This window comes from Silurus aristotelis (assembly GCF_946808225.1).
Source record: "Silurus aristotelis genome assembly, chromosome: 18".
Taxonomy (NCBI): Eukaryota; Metazoa; Chordata; class Actinopteri; order Siluriformes; family Siluridae; genus Silurus; species Silurus aristotelis.
Window position 1 is genome coordinate 9,789,038 of NC_139591.1, and position 22,326 is coordinate 9,811,363.

Below are 22,326 nucleotides of genomic sequence, written 5' to 3' on the forward strand. Positions count from 1 at the left end.
AAACGTAAATTTGATTCTATATGAGACTGAAGTTAAAAACTCAATTTGGTAGTCATTCACCTAACAACATCATCTAAAACAGGTTGAAGCCGAGATACAGCAGACTTGGAGGCCCGCTGTTAGAGAGCATTACAATAATCGAGCTGTGAGGAAATAACCTTTATCATACTCATTATATTAGTAATAGTTCAAAATGTCTTGAACTTGGCAATATTTCCTAATTGATGAATGCTGCCTTTTACTACACAATTCATTTGTCTTTCAAACTTATCATATTTTATAGCTTTAGTTATGGAGACGAGAGGGACGATTTGGACGAGCTGGGGTTTCCTCCACCCCCATCACCCTTCTTTTCTGCCATCTTAGCTGCTTTCCAGCCTACGGTGTGTGATGATGCTGAGGAGGCGTGGCGCACGCACATCAGTCAGCTACTAAGTGACTCAGATGGCTCATGTGCTGTGTATACCTTCAGCATCTTTTACTCTCTGTTCCAGGTACTGCAACTCCTCCTATTGCATATTGGAGTACATATGTATGTATTGATACAGTGCAGTGTCTCATGTCACCTGTTTCAGAGGAAGTGTTTTCATATTATTCCTTTTAGATTAGTCGGTGTCATGCAATATTAGCAGATGGGTGTGGGAAATGTGTTTCTGAATTTACAACCACTAGGTGTGAATAAATGTGTATGCACGTGAGCACATAATATTCTGCAATGAATTAGCATCCAATACAGTGCGTCTTCCTTCTTGTGGCGTGTGTATCTTGGATAGGTTACAGACCTAATGCAACCCTAACCAGGACAATGTTGTCACAGAAGATTAATTAATAAAAAAATGTAGGAAAATACTTTGTGTGCTTTGGCGCCCTCTAGTGGGCTCTGGCAAGTTTTCCTTGTTTCAAGTTATTTTAAATATCTAGTAGCTGTAGCTGTAGCTGTAGCCAAGATACTATTACAAGGTTAACAGTGTTACTGACTTATTTCCAGTAGACATTTCTGCACTGGATTCCACTGATGATGATCACTTGTTTGTAAATGAATCTTCAGAACATCCAGAGCAAGTTTTGCTCCCTAACCAGTGAAGCTGCTGGCTACCTTGGAGACGGCTTAAAGGGCATTGGGGCAAAGTTCACGAGGTCATCTCAAATGCTGAGGAAATGCTCAGACTGCCCTATGCTTTTTGTGGATGCTGATACTGTGAGTATCAACCTTAAAGAATCCGATTACATGTTTGATTTACTGTTATTGTTTCAAAACCTGAAGTGTCTCACTTCTAATTATCCTCTAATTGTTTGACTTTTTTTTGTAGATTATGTCCTGTGGGATTTTGGACAGTTTGAAATTTAGTGTATTGGAGCTGCAGGAATATCTGGACACTTACAGTAGCAGAGAAGATGCAGCCATTACAGTATGTTGAAACTACACACATAAGGTCACAACATATTTCATAGAAAAATACAACCACCTTTACAGCTGTAAAGCTTGTTGCTTCAGCACATGATTGTCTGTGTCCTTCAGTGGCTTCAGAATTGCAAGTCTACATTTCCCAGGTGTCCGGATGATGGGGTGATCACCTGTCAACCTGGAGACACAGAAGAGAAGGTTTGCATATACACCCCAGTACACTGCTCTCACACAACCAGAGGTGGAAAAAATACTAGTACTTTGATGAAATTTTAGTTTTTTACTTTTAGACACTTTTATAGCAGAAGGAGAGGCTGAGGTCTCTCCTGTGTAGTGCAAAAAGAGTGTATCAATCTCAGACAAGTTGTTTTAAATTATAAGTAACACATTTGCAAATTAAAGTGCATTAAAAAATCTAAATAAAACTTGAAATTTATTTTAAAGTGTTGCAAGCACGGATCGATCGTACAAAACAGAAAAATGAAATCAAAGTTATTAGAGATATGTTTTCTGCACATATTTGTAAGTATATGCGTATTGCCTGCTTTTGTTTCCATGTCCTGCGCTTGTGTTTCCAGATTTTGCAGGGATATTTCATAAATCAGGGGCAGTGTCAGTATTCTTCTAGCCAATCATTCAAAAAAGGAGAGTTCAGTTTACTCCAGTGTGACTTATGATTGCTGTGAACATGTACAGGTTCTAGAATGTGTGAAACATTAATACAAACTGAACTGTATGATGTAATTTTTGTACAAGATATATAGTACACTGGTTCTAAGAATACAATTTATTGTGAAAATTACCTAAAAATATCACTTTCAACTTTGGATCAGGAGGTGATTTCTCTGCACCACTGCTGCCTGACCTGTCTATCTCCATCTTTCTTGTGATTTTAGCACAGTAGTATCCGGGAGAGATTATTTCCCTTGCATTTTTTTATACTGTACATTTTTTAATCAGTAACTGATTAAAAATGTAGAGAAGTACAATACTCCAAATCAGGCGTACTTAAGTAAAAGTAAAATTACATAATGTAATTTGTTGCTTTCCACCTCTGCAAACAACTAACAAAAAGATTTACCGGCTTTACAGGCTTTATACAATGGATTCCTCTTTCTTGTCACAGTGAATAATGGCATTAGTATTTACTGTATTAATATCAGCACTGTGACACTTTATGCACAAAACTAAACTCATGAACTAAATTTGAGTTCATATACTCAAATCTTTGTGAGTTAATCATGGTGAAAGCAGGAAAATTAAAAAATATATGGGCTGGACAAGAGGAAAATATTTGATAAGAAATGAACCAGTGCTAGAAATTTGCCTTGCACTTAAATCTATTTTTTATATTGCTTTTGGATAGTGCACTTTCTCTCCTTTACCCCTACTATGATTTATTTTTTATTTTTTTAGAAGATTTTTATCATAAATAATATTAGCAAGCTTGATAGTTTAATTTACTACTAATTATTAACTTATCACAAAATCATTTTGGGCTACAGGGATGAATCTCACTGTGTGTGTGATCTTTTATCTTTTATTAACACATTGTATTTCTCTCTCAATTTCGTTTTTCTTCTAACATGCTTGCAATGCAGCAAATGGAAACTCTGGCTGTAAGTCCTAAACAATACGAAGATCATATGCAGTGTTAACATTGCCAGTCCATGATAAATCGTCTAGACCAAGTGTATTGGCTTTTATTTGCTATATTTATCCAGAACATATGATATGATATTTCTGTATTTTGTTCTCTTCAGAAACTGGAACTGTGTCAACGGCTGTACAAACTGCACTTTCAGCTCCTGCTCCTTTTTCAGTGCTACTGTAAGCTGATCAGTAAAGTCAGCGTTATCGGCTCTGTGCCAGAGGTACTGTAACCGTTTATAAACTCTATGGTACTAGAACACATAAAAATGTGCATGTCTAGATGGATACACTCAGAAAATGTTTAATTTAACAAGTAGCATTTTGACTTATACCCATTTAGACTGCATGCCATTTTGAAGCTTGATTCTGATCTGTCCCGCAGCTGTTGAACATGTCGCGTGAGCTCGGAGAGCTGAAAGCCAGTCTGCGGTTTGCAGCAGAAGTAGCAAGTAATCAAGAAGCCCAGCACCTACCCAGAATTCAACCCAGCTTCACCACCTCAGAGGCAGCAGTGCAGGCTGTGCTTGAATGCCTGAGAAACAGGCAATATACGACAGCCATCTGCCACTTCCACCAGTGCAGGTCAAACACACACACACACACACACACACACACACACACACACACACACACACACTTAAAGAAAACAACAAATAACACTAAATCCATCCCTCAATAGCTGAAAGGAAACATTAGGTTTTAAATAATAGATTTTTGAAAAAAATTTTCCCATAGTTTTTAGTTTTGGTTTAGAACCTCCTGATAGCAGGGGCTTGAAGAGACTGTGGGAGGTGCGACTGTAAAAACCCCTCTGATTCTCTCAGCTGTCCTCACTGTGCGCTAATCAATTTCAGATTTATGGAGTGTAAGAGTTGTTACTTTAGCAACAAGAAAGACTGTAATCTGATAAAACAACCCATATTTTCTAACACATTTTCAATAACAAAAGACCAAAAATGAGAATGTATTTGCTTATTCTTCATTTGCAAATTTAAATCGGGTAATGCAGAATTTTTAGATTTTGCACTTTTACCTTCTTTACTACAGACAGCTTTGGCCGAATGACATATTTGGCAGTGATTCAGACGATGAAGTCCAGACCCTGCTGAGTATCTACTTCCGTCACCAGTCTCTGGGCCAGACTGGTGTGTTTGCTCTGGTGGGCTCTGAGCAGAATGCTGGGCGAGTCAGCACTGAGCTGATGGAGCTCAGCAGTGAGATTCGGGACATGATCCAGCGCGCCCAGGACTCTCGGCTCATCACATCATGCCTCCCGGACTCCAGCGCTTCAGCGGTGAGTCTCTGACAAGAAGTGTGCAGCACCCCAAAGCAGCGCTGGATCCCTCCTTAGACGCTCAGCCCTTCGTCTACACTCATTCACTAACGGCCCCACCAGATCCAGGCCATACCCACTGCGCTGTCTGGGAGTGCTGCAGTCCTCTCCCTGCTCTGTCCTACAAACTTGCACACTACATAGGAAAAATAAGAGAATTGCCCTTGATTGCATTGAATAGGAATAAGGGGGTCCTGAGAGTGAGCTTGTCTTCAGGATCACAAATGTGCAGCAATTCTGGAGAAACAGAACTGCTACTGTGCGATGCTTTAGAGTAAGTCACGCTGTCACATTTTTCTATGTTTATTAATTGCACTGTTGAGCTTAACATCAACATCACAAAGAAAGACAAGGTTGTGTTTGCTCTTGAGGATAAATGCTGCATTTTTTATAAGGAAACAGCAAAGCTGATTGGAGCTCAGACGAAATGTGACTGCACTGTATATTGTTCATTGGGAAATGTGCAATGAAGGATAAACTGAACTGGATGCCTTTCTACTGATACTGCTAAAGAATGTTCTGTGAATTAGACACATTAGAGAGCTCTTTCGTTTTGTAGGTGTGTTGATGAGCCTGTTCATCACTATTTAACACTGAAATTAACATTTACATGCACGCACACACAGGCATGCTGACATTTAGCTGCCGTACAAAACATACCCAGTAAGCTGGTAGTCATTGTATCTAAGTGTTGGTTAATGGTAGTGACACTATTAGGCTCTTTGCTGTTTGAAATGTGTCGCTTTCTACTGTATACACACTTGCCTCTTGCTCACTCGTATTGTCAAGATATACCAAAATGCATTTTTATCTGAGAAATTGTTCTTTAGTGTGACATTTTAAACTGCCAAGCATGCATTGATGTAGTTATGATTTATTAAAACTATTTAAATTAACTTAAAAAAGAACAACATTTGTACAAAGTCCAAAAGGGAGCTCTTCTCATGCGGGTCAGATGTTTTGTGTGCAGAGATGTGCATGCCAGCAGAGATTGTACATTGCTTTCCTTAGGAAAAAGTCTTAGATTAGGGGTTTTACACTGTGTATATAGTTACTTTTACAGCTTTTGTGAAGTAATTTTGTTTTGTGCTGTTAAATGTCATGTAAAAATAAAGATTTAGCAGATTAATAATCTGTCACCTGTATCATCTAAATCACTAGCTACTCCTAAAACTACTCCTCAGTCACAAACCATTACCTACACATCATTTCAGTATTTGTGTAGGTCTCAAACCCAAATTAAATGTGTTTACATATATACGTATTTACTCTCAATTTACCCGTCCCAGTCAGAGGTGGCAAAAGTACACACATCCTTCACTTAAGTAGAAGTACAGATACACGTTTTAAAACACTCGGGTAAAAGTTGAAGTATTGACTATACTTTTTTACTCAAGTTAAAGTAAAGAAATTTGGGCTCTTAAGTAAAAAGTAGCTACTACCTGTTTTAGTGTCACCCTAAAACTGGACATGTCATATTAATATTACGGCTGTCAATCGATTAATTCACTATTCACATATTTATTTAACTCACTATTAATCACATCTTAATCACACATCTGTTCTAAATGTACCTTAAATTGATATTTTTAAATTTTTCAATACTCTAATCAACATGGGCATGGACAAATATTGATGCTTTATGCATATGTATGTTAATTATTTCTGAAACCAAACTGAACATAGAGCATGAAGACAAAATATTCTTGTAAACGTTTTAAAGTAATTATGGTGTTTTAAATCATGTACATTATGAGGACACAAAACGAAAACTTTGCCATGTTTCCACACGGACGGTTAATGAGGTGATACCGGAGAAAGTGTTCCTCATAACTTTCATATGGATTACAAAATCAGAGAATATTTGTATTCAATGTGAATTGGACTTTTTAAGCGTTCTATAAATATATTTACTATATCTGTAAGGCAAATATTCACTGAGATTCAGGTTGTTTTATTTGTGTGTCTGTGAAGAGAGAAGACAGAGACGGCAGAAAGCGCACCCTGTCTGTTTGCATTCTTTTACACAAGCACAGCATTTTGTTGTTATTATGAGTGTGTACAAATAAAAGTAGACCCTTTACATATTCTAATGATGTATTGCTCTTATCTGTACGATCAAAAAAGACAGAGTAATTTAAGTTAATTTCGGCATTATAAGGAAAAAATGCCACAAAACACACCGGTGCGTTTTTCGAAAGGGTAAATGGTGCTGATTTTAGAACAAATGTTTACTGATTTAATAATTATTTTAGGTGGAGTTTATTTATATTTATATATAAAGATAAGGCTTCTTGAATAAATGTGTGTTTTCGCCTCTTTAATATTTATTTATTAATCTTTTTAATAAAAATGGTCTAACAGAAATGCACGCTGCATTAATCGCGTGTTAATATAATTATTGCCGTTAAAATACATTTGCGGTAATACGTTATTAACGCATTAATTTTGACAGCCCTAACATATATTAATACAAAATAATTTTTAATGTTGTTACCTAATGAATGTATCTAGGCTGAACGTCCACCATCTAAAACACAATCAGAAAAACATGATTATGATCAGGTGATTAGGAATATCTCTTTTCTCAGTCATGAATACATCACTGACTTCCTCTGTCTCATCCACATTAACCCCATACTTCTTGTTGCCATCTGCTTTGCTTGTTGTTAGCTTCGTAAACTAGCCTACATCTGTGTTGCGTAATAGCCAGGAAATGACACACCACTGGTTAATTGAAAAAGCCGCGCTATGACAGGAAGTTGGTTGATGGGCTGAAAACGGCCTGCAATGGGAAGAATATTGACATTTCACAAACTAGATTAAAACTAAAGTAAAGAGCCTGTTTTGAAAATGTAAGAAGTAGAATGTACAGATATTTGTGTAAGAAATTAATAAATAAAAGTAAAAAGTAAATAGTGAAGTAAAGTACTGATACCAGAAAAATCTACTTACCGTATTTTCCGGACTATAAGCCGCTACTTTTTTCCCACGTTTTGAACCCCGCGTGACCATAACATTAGACCAATGAAATTGCCGAACGGGTTCAGGTGAACCAATGAAACTCTTTATATTAAATCGTGCTCCCACTGAATCGGGCCGCACCACATCATAAATATGGATGATGTTCCTCTGACGTTTGACCTGCCTCTCACTCGGACTGTCTACATGAAAGGAGAATCATCGTCACGCTGAAAACAACCGGGCATGAAAAAACGCACTTCACCTGTGTTCTGAGCTGCACGGCATCGGGAGAAAAGATTCACCAATGGTGATTTTTAAACGCACAACGATGCCAAAAGAAAAACTCTCGAGAGAAGTTGTTGTGAAAGGAAGGAGGAAGACAGTGAACAATGACTTTCATGTTAGGCTACTGTTTAGATACAAGCCGTGTAAAAGGCACTGTCTTTCGTTAAAGCCTGTATAAAGTTCATTAGCTTCAGTGTAGACACCTGCGGCTTATAGACAGGTGTCTACACTCAAAATAAAAATCTTTGTCAAATTAATTGGGTGCGGCTTAATAGTCTGGAAATTACGGTACTTACTTTGTTACCTCCCACCTCTGGTCCCAGTCAAAGATCTTTTAAATGCTTTGACATTTACAAATGCTTTTTGAAATGCTTTTTACTTGTCACATGTATTTTACAGCAGAGTGAAATTCTTTCTTCGCCCGTCTCAGCAATGTTAGAAGGCTGTGGTCAGCACAGGGTCAACACGCCTGGTTGCAATAGCTGGGCTTGAATCCCGATCTTCTAATCAGTAACCTCAGAGCCTTAACCACCGAGTTATCACCTCCACTAGACCAGTATTATCAGTAATCAACCAGCATGTCCATACACAAGCCAGGACTAACCCTAGAAATCATTGGCAGTTGGGAGTTGTCTACAAATATACAGTATAAGGTATTTATTTTCCTCACATCCAAATTCAAAGTCAGCTAAAGCACAGATTAATAAGCACAGGATTTAATGTTACCTTTTAGATCAGTCCTTAACTTCTCTGGCTGGGCCTTTTCTAATTAACTCAAATACATGGTGGAGACAAGGGAGAAGAAATGTTTTCGTACAGTATCTGGAGTAATCAAGCAATCTAAAAAAGGAAGGAACTTTAGAGGGGGGTTTAAACTGTTCCACCATGGTGTGGATGGAAAGAGAAATGGTGTAGTAATGATCGTGAAGGATGAGTACAGTAAGTGTAGAGAAGGTGAAGAATTTCTGATAGTGATGAACATGAAACTGGAAGTTAAAGGGGTGATAAATGTTATCAGTGCTTATGGTCCACAGGTGGGCTGTGAGATGGAATAGAAAACAAAATTCTGGAGTGAGTAAGATGAAGTGGTGGAGAGTGTACCTAGAGTTTATTGGGCATGTTGGTGAAGGGTACAGAGCTGATGGGTAGGTATGGCTTTAAGGAGAGAAATGTGGAAGAGCAGATGGTGGTAGATTTTGCTAAAAGGATGGAAATGGCAGGGGTGAAAACCCTTTTTTTAAAAAAAAAAAAAAGGAAGAGCATATAAGAGTGGAGGAAGGTGCACTATGTTCTATGTAGGAGATGCAACCTGAAGGAGATTGGAGACTGTAAGGTATCGGCAGAGGACAGTGTAGCTAGACATCATTGTAAGGCTTTGGAGGTAAAGAAGAAGAGGAGAAGGGTGAGGACTGAAAGAAGAATAAGATGGTGAAAACAGAAGGAGGAAGACTGTAGTGTGAAATTCAGGGAAGAGGTCAGACAGGGGCTCAGTGGTGGTCAGGAGGTGCTGGATGATTGGGCAACTACTGCAGAAGTGATAAGGGAGGCAGCTAGAAAGGTACTTGGTGTGACATCTGGATATAGAAAGGAAGACAGACATGGTGGTGGAATAAGGAAGTGCAGGACAGCATAAGGAGAAAGAGGTTAAGAAAATAGTGTTTAGCAAAGTGACGGGGAAAAGGAGGCAGGAGTACAAGGAGATGCGGCAGCAGGTGAAGCGGGATTTAGAAAAGCCAAGGAAAAGGCATATGAGGAGCGGTATGTGAAGTTTGACACTAAGAAGAAAAGGATTTATACCGATTGGCCAGGCAGAGGGACCGAGCTCAGAAGGATGTGCTACAAGTTGTAGTAATAAAGGATGGAGATGGAAATGTGTTGATTAGTGAGGAGAGTGTGTTGAGAAGATGGGAGTATTTTGAGAAGTGTAAGAGTGTGAGAGAGAAGCTGGATAAGCAGGCAGTGGATAGGATTAATAATGAGGAAGTGAGAGCAGCGTTTAAGAGAATAAAGAGACCGTACTTTTAGGCAGACTGGAAAATACTAAAGCAGGAGAATCTTGTCCAACATCAAGAGCAACAGTGCAGAGGACATTTGCTTTTCTGCAAACAAGTGAAGAGGCCTATACATTATGCTGTTGAGCCTTGACAGTTTGCATGCTGACAGGCTAAGAGTCAAAACAGACAAATAATGCTGCAGTACCTTTTATTAAGTTTAATACACATACAATACAAGTAAATTAATTGGCATCAATATTATAAAAAAAGTTAAGTTAGAGTCAGACGATGTATTTAAAGCTGTAGGTGGTGTCACAGGACAGCCTTTTGCCCTTGCAACGGCCACACAGGTCCTGGCGGTGAGGACGCCGAACATCAATGTGCCTCTGCTTCCGATCACAGCAGCAGCGTGTTCGTGCACACACCTTAAGCAGAAAATAAATAAATAAATAAAAACTAAAGCTGCTTTTATGCTCCTTTTTCTTGATAGTCACTCAAATACAGCAATTAAGAGAGCAGATCATTTGATACAATTTAGTTTACATGTTGAGCATCAAAGAGATTTTTTATTTTTTATTTTTTTCCTCTCTCAGCAGACCCACAGGATCACCCTTTCCCCTCCTACTGAAATTTACCACAAAAGGAATGCTTAAAACACAGGTAGTGCCCAACCTGACACTGAATCGATTCCACTCTATAAGGGTTCAGTCCAGACTGGCATTTTCTGCAGTGCTGCTTGAAGTACACCTGGGAAAATGTTGAGCATTACAAGGTTAGTTAATTTCTAAATCTAAAAATGTTAGCATTGACCGTTTCTAGCCTCAGCTTTTCAAACAAAACTAAACTGCATTTAGACTGAAAGCTAAGGACTGGTAGTTGTACTACACCTGCTGCACTGCAACAAGATATTTTGCCAACATGAACACTTCTGCACAGGTCAGGCAACTTTTGTCCAATTCAGATTGCATACTTGTTGAAATCAAAGTGCAGTAATTCTACATGTCAAAATTGGCAAGATGAATGCATGGGTTCTAATGAATGAAGCCACACCGATTACCACTAAATAGACCACCACTGAGATGACCACATTGTCCCCCTCTCAGAGCAGTTCTAGTTTAAACTTAACTACTGACTCGACATTTGAACAGAGACTCGATGCACATCATTTGGTACCTTGCAAGTTCCAGAGATGCACCAGACGTACGCGCTCTCCCAGCGAATGTTGCACTTGCCGCAGTGGTAATAGCCATATTTCTGCTCCAGAAACTAGACAGGAGAAAGCAGAAAAATTAAACCAGGTTGCCCGGAGTATTTGAGTGCACTAGTTCGAAGGCATTTTAACCAACCTGAAAATTAAACTTTGTGGGTGAGCGATTCTGGATAGCAGGACACTGACGCGCTTTCCCCCGCACAGTTTCAGTCTCAGGGTCGCGCTTCTCCACTACTTCCTGCCGGTTTTCTTCCTCGGAGCTGGCAGACTTTGTATCACCGTCTGGTTCATCGGCGCGAGATGGCAGTGAAAAAAACCTGCGGTCAAACACCGGCGAGTAAATTGCAACGGGACGGGAGAAGCGCACGTTGTTCACCGGAGTGCCGGGGAGACCGGGTGTCAGCGGACTGCTGGTTTTCGGAGAGTCCCAGGGCTCGTCGCGGTAGAACAGAGTTTTCGGTCCGAGAGAGCACTGCACCGTGGCGTTCACTTTCGGATTTACCTGAACCCCAAACTCCCTGGTGTTAGCTTTGCGCAGCCGCGGAGTTAAATTCGGGTTCACCTGAGACAAGATCGCTTTTAACTGAGCACGTTTGTAGATTTCGAAGTAGTCGGGAATCTCGGGTATGACCCCAAAGCCGCCCTTTTTATTCCAGCTCTGGGGTTTGAATTTAGTGTTTCCATGGTAAAAGGGGAAATAGCCCGGATAGCCGCCAAAGTTATATGCGGAAAAGGTTAACGGTTCCATCCCGTCAGAAATCATGTATTGTAAGGACACGGGTGCATATTTATGGCCGGTCTCAGTGTTCAAGCGCGCACTGCATTGGGCTCAGACAGTGATGAGTTGATGAACAGATTGGCAGCAGGTGTGAGGCGCGTAATGAGCCAACGGGCTCAATTCCAAATGTCTTCTGTGTGAATTTATAGGGCACTTCATAGGGTATAGAAGCCATTCATTCAAACCCCAGTGTCAATTTGCTTTGTGAAACAGCAATGATTACGGTGAGGTCAAAATTGAGTAATCAGTAAGACACCAGGCTAGTCCTCAGCTATTGTCCTTTCATTCTTCAGTATTAAACGCGTCTCACAAAAGACAGAACATTCACACTTCCGGTTTAGATCCATCATTAATCACTTAAACAAGAAAAGAAGGGCGGAAGGAACATGCTTTAAGACTGGGGTAATATTATTTACAGCAGGAGCACATAGTGAAAAGAATCTCAATACAATCTGAGAAATCAATGTTGCTATTAATTATATATATATATATATATATATATATATATATATATATATATATATATATAAAATATGTACTATATTAGAATATAATTCGAATCATTTTAATCTTGCACAAAATTATTATTGTATTATATGCACAATAAATATTTTATTATTGTGCAAAATAAAATAAGCTTTAAAATCCAAACTATCACATTCAAACATAAAAAGTAGTGATTGGTTCAATTGATAAGTATTTATGATCATTCTGAAGTCCAAAACAATTAAGCAGACGAGTGCTCCAATTGCCAAGACAAGGCAGTCATTGTCATAGATGCATTGTGCATTATGCCTGAATATTTTAGTAGCAAGACTGTTTAGCAGAATTACAGTTGGATGCATTTTAGTGTAGATTAGCTACCAGGGAATGCTTCTGTTTTCAAATATGCCTATATTGTTTATACATCTATAAAAAATATCACAACATATTTTTGCCCTAAATGTACTCTGTAAAAAGTGTTTTTATATTTGGGTCACCAGTAAAAATTCTTCTATGAGTGAAATATTGAGGCAGGTCTGGTGCCGGGTAATGCCAAATTACTTATGACGATAACATTATTGTAGCGTGCATGCAGTAGGTATAGATAATCAGATACAGCAAGTTTTTTATGAACCCATATATGCAGACACAATTCTAAAAAACTGGGTAGGCACAAACAGTGTAGAGTAGCAATCCAGATGTAAGATTTTTATCATGTTTAAAGAACATTACTTTTTTTGGTGAGTAAAAAGATTAGCATGCATCGAAAAAGTGTTTTTAATTTTATATACATTTTATACACTTTATATGCATCAATATTTATATACATAAAATATTGTTTACAGACTACTCTTTCAAGAACTTGTAGAGAGCTTTGATTAGGTAAAATAAGCAAGTTTTAATAAGAACATAAATTATGTAAAACATTAGTATAGTGGAGTCAGGAACTCTTTAATTTCAATAACAGTGTCATAGGGTTTTTCTCTTATTTTTGAAAATAAATAAATAATTAAATAAATAAATAAATAGTTATAATCAGTTGACATGCCTTTTTGTAAAGTAAAATGGCTTGCATTTGCACAGTGCTAGGCCTGAATTCTACCTGTACTTATCATTAGTTTTGGTGTGTGATTATTCAATTCAATTCAATTCATTTTTATTTGTATAGCGCTTTTAACAATGAACATTGTCTCAAAGCAGCTTTACACAGATAATGCGGTGATTAAAAATGAATATGTTCTTTATGAGTAAGTTTGTCCCTGATGAGCAAGCCGGTGGCGACTGGCGACTGTGGCAAGGAAAAACTCCCCGAGATGGCATAAGGAAGAAACCTTGAGAGGAACCAGACTCAAGAGGGAACCCATCCTCATCTGGGTTACACCGAATGTCCATTTGTGGCGGGTATACAATGTTGCGGGGTGCAGTGATGATGATCAAAAGCGAAGTCAGTGTAGGAGACTGTTGACATCAACTACAGTCCAATCCAGGCAGGCCTGGATGAAGTGGGAAGATCCACGGGGGGGAGAGGGGCAGGAACAGTGGTCACTGGAGCCTCAGGAGCATGTTTAACTCGACCGAGAGAGAGAGAGAGAGAGAGAGAGAGAGAGAGAGAGAGAGAGAGAGAGAGAGAGAGAGAGAGAGAGAAGAGGGTGACAGGAAGAGAAGGATATGGATTATTAAGTGTACCTATTGTTGCATGAGAGTTAAAGTCACTGTGCAGTTTGGACTCCGGCAAGACTCGCTATGGCAGCATAACTAAAAGGGAGAACCAGAAGGCAACACAGACATGAGGGATCTCTGGGATAAGAGACGGCCCACCACACCACCATCAACAAACCTGAGTGAACACGTGAATGTGAGGGGACGACAGCGTACAAATATCCCAGTTCACCAAACACTCTATATCAATGTTCCCTCCAGATCTGAGCCTTTACCTGAGAAAAAATCTACTGATTAAAGGCTTGACTGAATAAATATGTTTTCAAACTCGACTTGAACACTGACACTGTGTCTGAGTCCCGAACACTGGTTGGAAGGCTGTTCCATAACTGCGGGGCTTTATAAGAGAAAGATCTGCCCCCTGCTGTAATCTTCATTATTGGAGGAACCAACAGATAGCCAGCACCTTTTGATCTAAGTAGGCATGGAGGATCATACTGGTACAGAAGTTCACTCAGATACGGTGGTGCGAGACCATTAAGTGCTTTATATGTCAGTAGTAGAATTTTATAATCAATGCGAGATTTGATTGGGAGCCAGTGTAGACTGATTAATACAGGGGTGATGTGGTCATATTTCCTAGATCTAGTGAGGACTCTTGCTGCTGCATTCTGAACTAACTGAAGCTTATTTATGCACCTACTCGCACACCCAGACAGTAAAGCGTTACAGTAGTCTAATCTAGAAGTAACAAAAGCATGAACTAGTTTTTCTGCATCCTGTAACGACATCATATTTCTAATTTTAGCAATATTTCTAAGGTGAAAGAAGGCGATCCTGGTAATATTATTTACGTGAGCCTTAAAGGAAAGACTCGAGTCAATAATCACACCAAGGTCTTTGACAGCCGTACACGCTGAAACAGAAACACCATCCAGAGATGTTAGGTAATCGGAAAGTTTGCTTCTAGCTGCATGTGGTCCTAGTAAAAGTACTTCCGTCTTATCTGAGTTTAGCAGAAGAAAGTTATCGAGCATCCACTGTCTAATGTCCTTTACACATTTTTCAACATTGTTAAGCTGATCTCTCTCATCTGGCTTTGCTGAAATATATAGCTGTGTATCATCAGCATAGCAATGGAATCTAATACCATGTTTATGAATAATTTCTCCAAGAGGCAGCATATATAAAGAGAAAAGCAGAGGGCCTAAGACAGATCCTTGAGGAACACCAAACTTTACCTCAGAGAGTGTGGAGAACTCACCATTAACATCAACAAACTGATAGCGATCAGTCAAATAAGACCTGAGCCAAGAGAGAGCCGTTCCCTTTATTCCAACAACGTTCTCAAGTCTAGCAAGTAGTATAGTGTGATCAATGGTGTCAAAAGCTGCACTAAGGTCGAGCAAAACAAGTAAGGAGACAAAACCCTGATCAGAGGCCAATAACAGGTCATTTACCACCTTAACTAGCGCGTCTCTGTGCTATGATGAGGCCGAAATCCTGACTGATACATTTCAAAAATATTATTCATAAGTAGGTGTGAGCATAACTGCTGTGCTACAACCTTTTCTAAAATTTTGGCTATGAAGGGGAGATTTGATATTGGTCTGTAGTTGGACAGCTGACATGGGTCAAGGTCAGGTTTCTTAATTAGGGGGTGGATAACTGCCAGTTTGAAGGATTTTGGTACAAAACCAGTGCTAATGGAAGAGTTTATTATTTTTAAAACAGGTTCAATTACCTCTGGAATGATCTGTTTAAAGAAACTTGTAGGCAAGGGATCGAGAATGCAGGTTGATGATTTTGATGAGGAAATTAATGAAATTAAGTCATTCTCGTGAATAGGAGTAAAACTTTGTAATTGATTGTCTGTTATAATTACACTGCTGTCTACAGGGTTACTTGTAAAATAATTTGGCTTTATATTAACCGTCTGGATTTTTTGCCTGATGTTTTCAATTTTATTATTAAAAAAGTTCATGAAATCATTAGTACCTAATGATGGTGTGCATGTGAGTGCAGTGCTTTTATTCCCTGTTAATTTTGCTACCGTGCTGAATAAAAATCTAGGATTATGCTTGTTATTTTCTATGAGGGTGGAGAAATATGCTGATCTATCAGCACTAAGAGATTTTCTATAAATTAGGAGGCTCTCCTTCCATGCTATTTGAAATACTGTTAATTTAGTTTGACGCCATTTACGTTCTAATTTTCGAGTGGTCTGTTTTAAGGTGCGTGTATGATCATTATACCACTGTGCAAATTTTTTCTCCCTGATCATTTTGGTCTTAAGGGGAGCTACATCATCTAGGGTATAACGTAATGTTGATTCTAGGTGTTTAGTGGCCCAGTCGAGCTCTGCAGGGTCTGACGGAGATCTATCTAATATCGTAATTTCTGGAAGATTGTTAATAAAACGCGCTGCTGTAGCTGACGTGAAAGTACGCTTAACACGATAACGTGGTGAAGTAGTAATGCAATGACTGAGGCAAATTTTTAAAGAGATGAGATAATGGTCTATAATAGCTTCAGACTGTGGAATTATGACTACGTTTTTTATTTTTAATCCAAATGTTAACAACAAATCGAGAGTGTGTTCACCCCTATGAGTGGGTCCTATAACATTCTGATTAATTCCAACTGAATCTAGAATGGACACAACAGCTGCTCTTAAGGAGTCTTCCTGATGATCAAAATGAATGTTAAAATCACCAACAATTAATGCTTTGTCTAGAGAAGTAACTAAATTTGTGATGAAATCTGCAAATTCTATGAGAAAATCAGAGTAGGGCCCTGGGGGTCTCTAAATAATAATGAGTGGAATTGTCTGACTGGACCTGCTTTCAGACACTGAATATTTTATGCTGGTGTAAAGAACTTCAAATGTTTTACATTTGTGTTTAGTCTTTTGTGTGACGCTTAGATTATTATTATAAATAGCTGCGACTCCGCCTCCTCTGCCATTTAGATGGGGTTGGTGTATGTAACTATACCCAGGAGGACTCGCTTCATTTAATGCTAAATATTCATTTGGTTTAATCCATGTTTCTGTTAAACACATTATTTTAAACTCCTGGTCGGTAATAATTTCGTTTACATTATGCTGGCCAATCAAAACATTTCCCTGAGTTTTGACAACTCCCCCCAATCTGACAACAAGATAACACAGCCACATGCTAAATAGTGGACAGTACAGGGTCAGCGTGCCTGGAAAAGTGTGCGTCCCAAGTCTTCCTAGGAATGGGAGCATTTTATATCAAACGCAAGGCATGGCAGCATTTTACATTAAATGCAAGGCATGAGAGCATTTTATATTAAACGCAACAAAGAAAGATTTACCTGGAAGTTATGCAAAGCTGAGCTTGTGTTGCATGGAAGTACCACAGTGATGGATGAAGGTGAAACATCAGCAAAGTAAGCAGAAACGGTATAATTCTCATCATGTAAAAATGGCGGTGGTGGGCCGTCAGGGCCAGCAAGGCCTTCTCTGCTGGCCTAAACACTATAAGAAGCACTGAAATACATTTACAACCTAAATTCTAATATTTGTGCCATGAAATTGTATTCATTTATTCCCATCAGTCTTCTTCTTCTTCTTCTTCTTTCGGCTTCTCCTATTAGGGTTGCCACAGCGGATCATCCATCTCCATACCCCTCTGTGCTATTCATCTGCCTCTTTCAACCCGATTTCTAAAATCAGATTTAAGCCTCTATGTGCTGCCAATGCTCTATGTATGTCAATCGAATCTGCCGAGGGCCTCCAGAATCAGTAGTGCTGTCCGATGTACCTTAGACTATATTAGCAATGGGTCTGTTTCTTAAACCAATCAGATTTCAAATTCGCCTCACATGGCCAGCTAGCTGGCCCAAAATAGCGTCAGCATTTTTCTGTCCTCTGATTGGTTGGTCAGAGGGAAACTGTTACAGCCAAGTTGACTAGCAAAACACGTCTGTAACAATCTGCACACATTAATTCATCTGAGTTAGACTCTTTTTATGCCCACAATAGCTGACGGAGAAAGAGAAATTGATTTGGTCTCGGACATACTTAAAAATCAATTTTTAAGAAAAGCTAGACATCGTGAGGAGAGGTCAGTCGACCCCGAAGCAGTCGACCCTAAAGGCCCAGGTACCAAATGCACGTCCCGCAACTGGAAAATGGTAAAATTTAAAGAAGTGCTATCCTGTAAACTATTTGTTTACAAACTTTGGGACAGATGCACTGGATCTGTTCTGTCGTGACTCGCGAACATCAGATTGCGCAATCACTTTTAAGCATGGTTGTCAACTTGTCATCTGCTTAATACAATAAAAAAATTTATTTACAGAATTTGTTTCACAGGTCATACTCAAATGCTGTTTTTTTTTGTTATGTTTTTTTATTTACCGAAAGAAACAACCCAGCATGAGTAAATTTGTTAAAAGGAGAAATCCCCTATGCACTCCTGAACCATCAACCACTATAAGTTTTATATTATAAACGTCTAAATTGAAGTTAAACTCAATATGCGGCTTTTGCCTTTTTTTAAGTACACTTTTATACATAAATATGTATGCGACAAATAAAATGTAATTTATAACTAGCAGAAATCAAATGAAAACACACACACACACACACACACACACACACACACACACACACACACACATATATATATATATATATATATATATATATATATATATATATATATATATATATATATATATATATATATACATACACACTCACCGGCCACTTTATTAGGTACACCTGTCCAAATGCTCGTTAACGCAAATTTCTAATCAGCCAATCACATGGCAGCAACTCAATGCATTTAGGCATGTAGACATGGTCAAGATGATCTGCTGCAGTTCAAACCGAGCGTCAGCATGGGGAAGAAAGGTGATTTAAGTGACTTTGAACGTGGCATGGTTGTTGGTGCCAGACAGGCTGGTCTGAGTATTTCAGAAACTGCTGATCTACTGGGATTTTCATGCACAACCATCTCTAGGGTTTACAGAGAATAGTCCGAAAAAGAGAAAATATCCAGTGAGTGGCAGTTCTGTGGGCGCAAATGCCTTGTTGATGCCAGAGGTCAGAGGAGAATGGCCAGACTGGTTCAAACTGATAGAAAGGCAACAGTAACTCAAATAACCACTCGTTACAACCGAGGTATGCAGAAGAGCATCTCTGAACGCACAACACGTCGAACCTTGAGGCGGATGGGCTACAGCAGAAGGAGACCACACCGGGTGCCACTCCTGACAGCTAAGAACAGGAAACTGAGGCTACAATTCGCACAGGCTCACCAAAATTGGACAATAGAAGATTGGAAAAACGTTGCCTAGTCCGATGAGTCTCGATTTCTGCTGCAACATTCGGATAATAGGGTCAGAATTTGGCATCAACAGCATGAAAGCATGAATCCATCCTGCCTTGTATCAACAGTTCAGGCTGGTGGTGGTGGTGGTGTATGGGATGGGGGATATTTTCTTGGCACACTTTGGGTCCATTAGTACCAATTGAGCATCGTGTCAAAGCCACAGCCTACCTGAGTATTGTTGCTGACCATGTCCATCCCTCTATGACCACAGTGTACCCATCTTCTGATGGCTACTTCCAGCAGGATAACGTGCCATGTCATAAAGCGCGGATCATCTCAGACTGGTTTCTTGAACATGACAATGAGATCACTGTACTCAAATGGCCTCCACAGTCACCAGATCTCAATCCAATAGAGCACCTTTGGGATGTGGTGAAACGGGAAATTCGCATCATCGATGTGCAGCCGACAAATCTGCAGCAACTGCGTGATGCTATCATGTCAATATGGACCAAAATCTCTGAGGAATGTTTCCAGTACCTGAATCTATGCCACAAAGGATTAAGGCAGTTCTGAAGGCAAAAGGGGGTCCAACCCGGTACTAGTAAGGTGTACCTAATAAAGTGTATATATATATATATATATATATATATATATATATATATATATATATATATATATATATATATATATATAAAAAATTAGTATATACAATATAAAATCTGATTTATAGTTGCAGCCCTAGTTGAATCAGAAAGCACATCTGGCTTAAAAAAAACCTTGTTAAATACGATATTTAGACCAATGTAGTAGACCTATTGTGTAGACAAAGTAAAAACTAAACATTTATATGAAAGACATTTTCTTTCCTTTCCTTCATTTGAAGAAGAAAAAATTTTTTTTTAAGCACATTTATAATAAGTCAATTCAAAGTGTGTGCAAACCAATCAAAAAATAAAAGCTATAGCCAAGTTAAGTTTAAATGTAGGGAGCATAATGATTGTTCTCTGTACTTTAATGGCAATGCCAGGATTCAACTGGCTTAAATTGTTAAAGGTGATTCTGGAAGAATGAGACAGCGTTTTCACACATGGATTGGCCACCACAGAATCCAGACCTTAATTAAATTGAAAATCTTTGTGATATGCTGGAGAAGACTGTAAGCAGCAGTCAAACTCTCCCATCAGCTCAGCAAAATATTGGGTGGAAAAAATGGTGTGACATTCAATATGCTTATTGAAATGATGCCACAATGAAATGTGCCATAATCAAAGCAAATGGCAGTCCAATGAAATAAATAACACATTATAAATATAATATAAAGTGTGTGACCTTTCTTTGGTCAGACAGTGTGTAATAAAAGTAATTATATATATATATATATATATATATATATATATATATATATATATAATAAATACATACATACATACATACATAGAAAACATTACTCTGTAATCTGTTTAAATGTTTTCTAGTTCAATGCAACTTATAAATAACACAATATAAATATAATACAATATAATACACAACATAAACATAGACTAGCCAAAGTTGGCCCGCAGACCCTAGTTTGGTCATCTCTGATCTAAAGAATTCTTCCTAACAACATCTCAGTTTTCCCTGCTGCAGTCTTGCAACATCTAGATTAGACTACTGTAAGGCTTTGCTGGGTGGTCTGGGTGTTCGAGTAGGCATAAATAAGCTTTAGTTAGTCCAGAATGCAGCAGCAAGAGTCCTTACTAAATCTAGAAAATATGACCACATTACTCATGTTTTATTCAGTCTACACTGGCACCCTATAAAATCTTGCATTGATTATAAATGCGAGATTTGACATGATTGTGATCCGCCATGCCTACTGAGATCGAAAGGTGCAGGCTATTTCTCTATTTTATAAAGAACATATTCACTTTTAATCACCACATTATCTGTGTAAAGCTGCTTTGAGACAATGTTCATTGTTAAAAGCGCTATACAAATAAAAATGAATTAAATTGAATTAAATTATTTGTTGGTACCTAAAATAATGAAGACTACAGCAGATCTTTCTCTCACAAAAGACCCACAGTTATGGAACAGCCTTCCAATTAGTTTCTGGGACTCAGACACAAGTGTTAAATTCAAGGATATCTGGTGGGATTCTAGATATAGAGTGTTCAGTGAACTGGGATATTTGGATGCTGTCATCCCCTCAATCTCACACATTCACTCTGGGTTTTTTTTTTTTTTTTTACGATGGTGTCTCTTATCCTGGAGATCCCTCATGTCTGTGTTACCTTCTGGCTCTACCTTTTATTTATGCTGCCATAGCTTTTGGTGGAGTCCCCAACTGCATAGTGTCCTTAACGTTTATATAACAATAAGGATACATAATAATGAAAAAATGACAGTCGCCTACATAGATTATACACACTCATCCTCCAGCTGTCCGTGTTACTGATGTTAATGCTAATGTCAGATGAACTCTATGCTGGCTTTTATGCATCAGCTGTCTAATAAAAACATAACTGGTTGCATGATGTTGTGAACATTTCCATACCAAACTGTTGATCTTTCCTGCTCAATTTTCTCTGAGAACACAAGACCAGATAGTTACAAAGAAGCTTTCAATTATAGTTAGTCTTGTGGTTTTATGTTTACCAAAACCCTAAACAAGACTTAACAGGTATTGGGGATAAATAAATGAATTCAGTGTGATTTTGTTTGATGCACAAAATATCTTGCAATGTGCAAAAAATAACAATATAACCCTTTTTCCATTTTGGAAAGACACCAAAATCTAAAAACCAGGTCGTACAAAAATTGTCAAGATGCACATGCTATTTGCAATTTAAGTGAATGCGTATCTGGATCTTACTATTTCTTAATAGTTATCAGGCATTCTGTTAACAGATTTAAACGAAAGATGCAACTGGACCAGTGCTGTATTTTCTGCAAATTATTAAACTATCAATAACTTGGTTGTGTAGTGTTATTTTTTCTATTTAATATTTCATTCTCTATGCACACATTGCCTTGTTTTCTATGTGTTTTTTGTCTGTGAATAGGATCTAAGCCGTGTTTTTTTTATCACTTAATGGAAAGATGTCGAATGAACCAAGGAAGAATTATATTTTCGAATGGCTCTTGTTGTCAATACAGTTCAAATACTTACCTTTATTTATAAATAAAATCCAAAAGCCTATTCATCTGTCCAATAATGTGTGTTTTGTTATTGTAAAAGTAGGAGTTGTAACTGTAATGCAAATAT

At 38.3% G+C, this 22,326-nt stretch overlaps 2 protein-coding genes and 1 long non-coding RNA gene across 23 annotated transcripts in view; 1 reads left to right on the forward strand and 2 right to left on the reverse strand.

Moving 5' to 3' along the window:
• Nucleotides 1–6,484, forward strand: part of fryb (furry homolog b) — an 83,715-nt gene extending 77,231 nt beyond the window's left edge. For 15 of the 21 annotated variants that reach the window (XM_083568967.1, XM_083568968.1, XM_083568959.1 and 12 more), the window contains exons 55-62: nucleotides 284–494; nucleotides 1,049–1,198; nucleotides 1,311–1,409; nucleotides 1,520–1,603; nucleotides 3,007–3,024; nucleotides 3,169–3,279; nucleotides 3,441–3,640; nucleotides 4,106–6,484. In XM_083568967.1, the coding sequence (XP_083425093.1) occupies nucleotides 284–494; nucleotides 1,049–1,198; nucleotides 1,311–1,409; nucleotides 1,520–1,603; nucleotides 3,007–3,024; nucleotides 3,169–3,279; nucleotides 3,441–3,640; nucleotides 4,106–4,364 (1,132 nt within the window). In that variant the 3' untranslated portion in view covers nucleotides 4,365–6,484. The remainder of the gene's footprint in view (nucleotides 1–283; nucleotides 495–1,048; nucleotides 1,199–1,310; nucleotides 1,410–1,519; nucleotides 1,604–3,006; nucleotides 3,025–3,168; nucleotides 3,280–3,440; nucleotides 3,641–4,105) is intronic. The other 6 variants (XM_083568978.1, XM_083568960.1, XM_083568961.1 and 3 more) reach the window with 1 other exon arrangement.
• Nucleotides 1–19,683, reverse strand: part of LOC310741423 — a 207,216-nt gene extending 187,533 nt beyond the window's left edge. The window contains exon 1 of the long non-coding RNA XR_014537942.1: nucleotides 19,253–19,683. This is a non-coding gene — a long non-coding RNA (uncharacterized lncRNA). The remainder of the gene's footprint in view (nucleotides 1–19,252) is intronic.
• On the reverse strand, nucleotides 9,826–11,656 carry zar1l (zygote arrest 1-like). Its single transcript, XM_083567772.1, has 4 exons — nucleotides 10,981–11,656; nucleotides 10,808–10,900; nucleotides 10,307–10,381; nucleotides 9,826–10,059 (listed from the first exon to the last, which is right to left on the reverse strand). Exons 1-4 carry the CDS (start codon nucleotides 11,605–11,607, stop codon nucleotides 9,916–9,918), a joined length of 939 nt encoding a protein of 312 aa, XP_083423898.1. The 5' UTR covers nucleotides 11,608–11,656; the 3' UTR covers nucleotides 9,826–9,915.
• Nucleotides 19,684–22,326: the final 2,643 nt, after the last annotated feature.